Source organism: Colobus angolensis, unplaced genomic scaffold (assembly GCF_000951035.1).
Source record: "Colobus angolensis palliatus isolate OR3802 unplaced genomic scaffold, Cang.pa_1.0 Scaffold319, whole genome shotgun sequence".
Classification (NCBI taxonomy): Eukaryota; Metazoa; Chordata; class Mammalia; order Primates; family Cercopithecidae; genus Colobus; species Colobus angolensis.
The window spans coordinates 1923344-1929472 of record NW_012116477.1 but is presented as its reverse complement, the minus strand read 5'-3'; the positions used below and the strand labels follow the sequence as shown (position 1 = coordinate 1929472).

Sequence of the window (6129 nt, the reverse complement as noted above, 5' to 3'; positions counted from 1 at the left end):
AAAAAAAAAAGACCATGAGGTGGGTACTCTTGTTGCAATTGGTGGAGTGAGAACATGGAGACTGGCTTCCTAGTGTTTGCAAAACTGCCAGGTACCAGGGCAGTCTCCCCTCTGCTCACTTCCAGACTTGGTTTCTATTAGACAACTACATGTGTATCTTGTTAAATTTATTATTATTTATGGTTTTCTATCATTTTGAATTAAGCTGAAGTTAATTTTTTTTTTGTTTTTTTTGTTTTTTCTTTTTTTTGAGACGGAGTCTCGCTCTGTCACCCAGGCTGGAGTGCGGTGGCCAGATCTCTCAGCTCACTGCAAGCTCCGCCTCCCGGGTTTATGCCATTCTCCTGCCTCAGCCTCCCAAGTAGCTGGGACTACAGGCGCCCGTCACCTCGCCCGGCTAGTTTTTTGTATTTTTTTAGTAGAGACGGGGATTCACTGTGTTAGCCAGGATGGTCTCGATCTCCAGACCTCGTGATCCGCCCGTCTCGGCCTCCCAAAGTGCTGGGATTATAGGCTTGAGCCACCACGCCCGGCCTAAAATACATTTGTAATTTTTTAATGGAGATAGTGCCTCGCTATGTTGTCCAGGCTGGTCTTGTGTTCCTGGCCCCCACTGTTAACATCTCACATCACCATGGTACATTTGTCAATACTAAGGGGCCAGGCACAATGGCTGACGCCTGTAAACCCAGCACTTTGGATTGAGGCAGGAGGATAGCTTGAGGCCAGGTGTTCAAGACCAGCCTGAACAACACAGTGAAACCCTGGCTCTACAAAAGATAAAAAATTAGCTGGGCATGGTGGTGAACAGCTATAGTCCCAGCTATTCAAGAGGCTGAGGCTGGAGAATTGTTTGAGCCCAGGAGGTCGAGGCTGCAACAAGCCATGATCATGCCACTGCACTCCAGCCTGGGTGACAAAGCAAGACCCTATTAAAACAAAACAAAACAAAACAAAACACCCCCTCCAAAAAAAAAACAAAGAAACCAGCATTGGTATGTTGCTATTCACTGAACTCCACAGTTTGTTTTGATGTCACCAGTTTCCCATGAGCGTCGTCTTTCTATTCCAGGATCCAGTCTAAGGTGCCACATGGCACGACATTGTCACATCTCGTTAGTCTTTGCCGGCCTGTGACAGTTTCAGTCTTACCTTGCTTTTCATCACTTGTGCAGTTTCGAGGCATGCTGGTCAGGTGTTTCACAGAAGGTCCCTCGATTTTTGTGACGTTTTTCATGTGGTTAGACTGGAGATAGGAATTTGTGGAACGATCACCACAGAGGAGGAGGAGTCTTATCACATCCCATCAGAGGGTACCCGATGCCCACGTGGCATCATGGATGTGAACCTGCATAAGGTGGTGCCCGTGGCTTTCTCCAGTGGAATTTGCCATTTCCCACAATAGGCTTGTGCACATTTACTTTGTACTTTGAGCTATGATCTAATGCAATGTTAATTTTTTGTTGCTCAGCTTGTCCCAGCTTTGGCCATTTCATTCGGCAGGTTGGCTTCTGTGTCTCTTGGGTCAGCTTCATCTCATCCTTTATTTTGTGGAACACTTTCTTGCTTTCTGGGCTACAAGATGCTCCAGGCTCAGCTCAGTCCTAGAATCAGCCATTTCTCATGGGAGTCCCACTTGAATTTTTGTTTGTTTTAGAGACAAGGTCTTGCACTATCGCCCAGGCTGGAGTGCAGTGGCGCCACCTTGGCTCACTGCAACCTCCATTTCCCGGGTTCAAGCAATTCTCCTGCCTCAGCCTCCTGAGTAGCTGGGACTACGGGCACACGCCATCACACCCGGCTAACTTTTGTATTTTTATTACAGACTGGGTTTCTCCATTTTGGCTATGGCTAGTCTTGAACTCCTCACCTCAGGTGATCTGCCCACCTTGGCCTCCCAAACTGCTGGGATTACAGGTGTAAGCCACTGTGTCCAGCCTGCAAATTTTTTTTTTTTTCTTCAAAATATGAGATAAGGAAACCGAGGCCCAGGGAGGATAGGGGACCAGCCTCGTGTCATAGTGGAGAACAGTGGGGCAGGGGCTTAGGCCGGGCAGCCTGATACCACATGCCACCCTCTCAGGGCTGATCTTTGACCTTGTGGGATCAGGGCATGAAAAGCGAGTATCCCTGAGGACGCTGGACACCTAGAGCTAGGTGCCCAGAGAGATGGCGGTGCTGTGACCAGTGGAGGGCTAGGCGTGGGGAGAGGCATGGAGGAGTTTGGTTTTACACATCCAGAGCAGTGGGGCGAAGGTCTCAGGAAACCCAGGGCAAGGGGGAAATGTCATTCTGAACAGTGGTGGGAGCAGATTTTCATGATAACCATGAGAAGTCTGATGTACTTAGGCAGAAAGAGGAGGAAAAACAGTTACAGTTTTCAAAAAAAATTTTTTTTAATAAAAATTTAGGGCCAGGAGTGGTGACTCACCCCTATAATCCCAGCTCTTTGGGAGGCCGAGGCAGGTGGATCACTTGAGGTCAGAAGTTCAAGACCAACCTGGCCAACGTGGTGAAACCCCGTCTCTACTAAAATACAAAAACTACCCGGGCATGGTGGTGCGCACCTGTGGTCCCAGCTACTCAGGAGGCTGAGGCAGGAGAATCGCTTGAGCCTGGGAGGCGGAGGTTGCAGTGAGCTGAGATTGCACCACTTCACTCCAGCCTGGGCAACAGAGCCAGACTCCGTCTCAAAAACCAAACAAACAAACTAAAGCCACTAGGCCTAGCCCAAAATCTAGAGGAGGAGATTACCTGAGGGTGAGGATACCAGGAGGGTGAGACCCCAGGGAGTACGTCAGAAGCCGTCTCCACACTCCACGCCAGCACTGTGCTAAACTGCTCATCCTCAGCATCCCAGCGAAAGGACCATCATCATCTCACCACTGTCCCAGTGAGCAAAGGAGGGCTCAGAGAGGTGCAGTGAGTTGCCCAAGGTCACAGAGCTCATGGTGGGTAGGGCTAAATTTAAACACTAGCCTGAATCCTTAGTCCAGCTCCTGCTGTGCCCACTGGTGTTTCTGTAACAGTGGTCCCCAGATTCCTGTTCCAACGTTGCCTCAGAGTGTTGGCTGAAAATGCAGATTCTCAAACTAGGAGAGGCTGGGAATCAGAATCAGTGTTTGAAAGGCTTTCCCAAGGAGATTCAGTTGCTCCCCAGAATTTTTTTTTTCTTTTTTGAGATGGAGTTTCGCTCCGTCACCCAGGCTGGCGTGCAACGGCTCCATCTTGGCTCACGGCAACCTCCGCCTCCCGGGTTCAAGCAATTCTCCCGCCTCAGCCTCCCGAGTAGCTGAGATTAGACGTGTGTGCTCTATGCCTGGCTGATTTTTGTATTTTTAGTAGAGACAGGGTTTCACCATGTTGGCCAGGCTGGTCTTGAACTCCTGACCTCAGGTGATCCACCTACCTCAGCCTCCCAAAGTTCTGGGATTACAGGCATGAGCCACCACGGCCAGCCGCTCCCCAGAATTTGAGAGCCATGAATATATGGCCTTTTTTGCACAGCGAGGATGTGATAACATGAAAATGGAATCTCTCATTCTCTCTCTCACACACAGAAGAGTTAGGCTTGGTCCTTGGGTTCTGAAGGAAAAGGGAACCATCGGCGTCTGATTTCAGTGATCAAGGGAAAGATATGTGGCTTCATACAGTTCACTTTTGGAACCCTTGCAAGCAGAAGAAAATGATAACTCAAGGAGATGGTGCAAGGAAGTACTTAGGACAAGCCTGCGTGTCGGAAGCATCTGATACCTGAGAGTTGTGGTTTTCATTAACATTATTAATGAATATTAATTGTAATGATCAACTTGTTAATATTCCAGTGCAATGAAGACTGGACTGACTTTGACTTTGGTTTAGAGAAGAGATTCGGATTCTTTCCGTTTGCTCCAGTTCAGTGGTTTAGAAAATGAAGATAGTTTGGGACTGGTGTTGCTGGGTGGTTGGTGGGGAAGTGATTAATTTGTGGTTCAGTAAATAATACCTGGGTAGGTCTGGGTCTGCAGAGGCCATGAGGTTGGTCGTCCCCTGGGGCTCTGGGTTGTTCTTGGGCCTGTCTTGCGCAGGATGTCACCTGGCACCTCAGCCATCGGTGGGGTCTGCGTAGACCCTGGCCGACCTCTGAGGCAGGCAGGAGGACACAGTGACGGGTCAGAAGGCCTGATGAGCTGTTTTGTTCCTTGCAGATCAGGAGTGATACTTCACAGATCCTGGAGGAAAATATCCCAGTCCTTAAGGCCAAACTGACAGAAATGCGTGGCATCTACGCCAAAGTGGACCGGCTAGAGGTGCGTCTAGGCAAACGAAGGTTCTGAGGCTGTGAACCTGATCTGCCTTTTCCCTGTTCCTGGAAGACGCCGATCTGGCCTTGAACACGCAGGCATTATGCCCAATGCAGGGGGTTGGTGGTGGCATTTGGGGGGTCTGCACTCAAGTGATATTTTGAAAAAACCACAAGTAAGAATTTGTTTCCAGGCCAGGTGCAGTGGCTCATGCCTGTAATCCCAGCATTTTGGGAAGCCAGTGTGGAAGAATCGCTTGAGCCCAGGAGTTTAAGACCAGCAACATGGCGAAACCCCATCTCCACCAAAAATACACACCTAGTCAGGTGTGGTGGGTGCATGCCTCTAGTCCCAGCTACTTGGGAGGCTGAGGTAGGAGGATGGCTTGAGCCCAGGAGGTCATGGCTACCGTGAACCTTGATTGTGCCACTGTACTCCAGCCTGGGCGATAGAGCAAGATCCTGTCTCAAAAAGAAAAAAAAGAATTTGTTTCCAACATTTAAAATCAGGGTACTTTATATAAAAATCTGCATTTTAAGCTTTTGAAAATTCAGAAACTTTGATAACCCTGGGCCCACATTTCCTTAAATACTTTAATCTGTTTATGTTTCAAGGCATAAATAAATATATAATGTATACACGCCTAAGGATGTAATTTAGTGAATTTTTACATATATCGACATCCTGTGATGATGACCCAAATTGAGAGCGAGAACATTTCCAGGCCCTGGGTTGTATTCTTGCAGTGTTCTTGCAAGAATGGATGGAGGCTGGGCGTGGTGGCTCACACCTGTAATCCTAGCACTTTGGGAGGCTGAGGCGGGTGAATCAATCGAGGCCAAGAGTTCGAAACCACCCTGGCCCTGGCCAACCTGGTGAAACCCTGTCTCTACTAAAAATACGAAAATCAACTGCGTGTGGTGGCACACACTGAGGAGGCTGAGGCACAAGAATCACTTGAACCTGGGAGGCAGAGGTTGCAGTGAGCCAAGATCGCACCACTGCACTCCAGCCTGGGCAGTGGAGCAAGACTGTCTGAAAAAAAAAAAAATGGATGGAGCTGGTGGCTGCTGCTCCTCAGAAGGGCATGGGCTCTCCAGTTTTCCACAGTCCTCACCATGCCCTCTTGCCTTACCACTGACGTAGCTCACGCATCTTTTACTCGCCTGGCTAAGATGCATGGCATCTCATTTCCTCCTTGCTGCACTGCAGAGTCAGTCCCCTCACTGTCCCCGTCTCCTGGAAGAGGAGCATAAGCTTTGCAAGGTCAGCCACTTCTCTGGGGTCACACTACTAGTTACATCAAGCCAGGACTCCAGCCCATATGTGCCGGTGCAGACGCTCTTCATCCACCTGGGCCTCTAGGCTTGGGACCCTGGCTCCGTACACAGCAGAGGACTGGGAGGCTGAGAGGACCTTGCGGTTGTGTCATAGTCACCTGGCCAGAGGGAATGTGAGCCCCTCCCAAGCTGCAGAGGGAGGGAGCAGGCGTGGCTGTCAGCACCAAGTTAGCAGAGAATTAACATTCTTGTCAGCAGAGAATGAAGCAGGAATATAATTAAAACTTTGCCCTTGGAATAGCTGATTCATTTGAATTTTATTCCACACGTTTGAAAGAGGAAAGAAAATGTGAAGACTTGCAGCTTGGTTCTCGCCTGGCCTGGGCCGGCCCAGCTGTCAGGACCGTTCCTTTCTGAGCGTTCAGTCCATTGATGTTGACTGAGGGCCAGGAGAGACCCTCAGCAGGGTATTACCACATTGGCCTCCTATCGCTGCTGGGAGAAATTACCATGAACTTAGTGGCTTAAAACAACACCCAGGAGCCTCTCTGAGCCCACCCTGGCTT

At 49.3% G+C, this 6129-nt stretch overlaps 1 protein-coding gene across 1 annotated transcript in view; it reads left to right on the top strand.

Moving 5' to 3' along the window:
- Nucleotides 1-6129, top strand: part of BCAS4 (breast carcinoma amplified sequence 4) — a 56843-nt gene that overhangs the window by 41326 nt on the left and 9388 nt on the right. The window contains exon 3 of the mRNA XM_011951372.1: nucleotides 4188-4289. Within this exon, the coding sequence (XP_011806762.1) occupies nucleotides 4188-4289 (102 nt within the window). The remainder of the gene's footprint in view (nucleotides 1-4187; nucleotides 4290-6129) is intronic.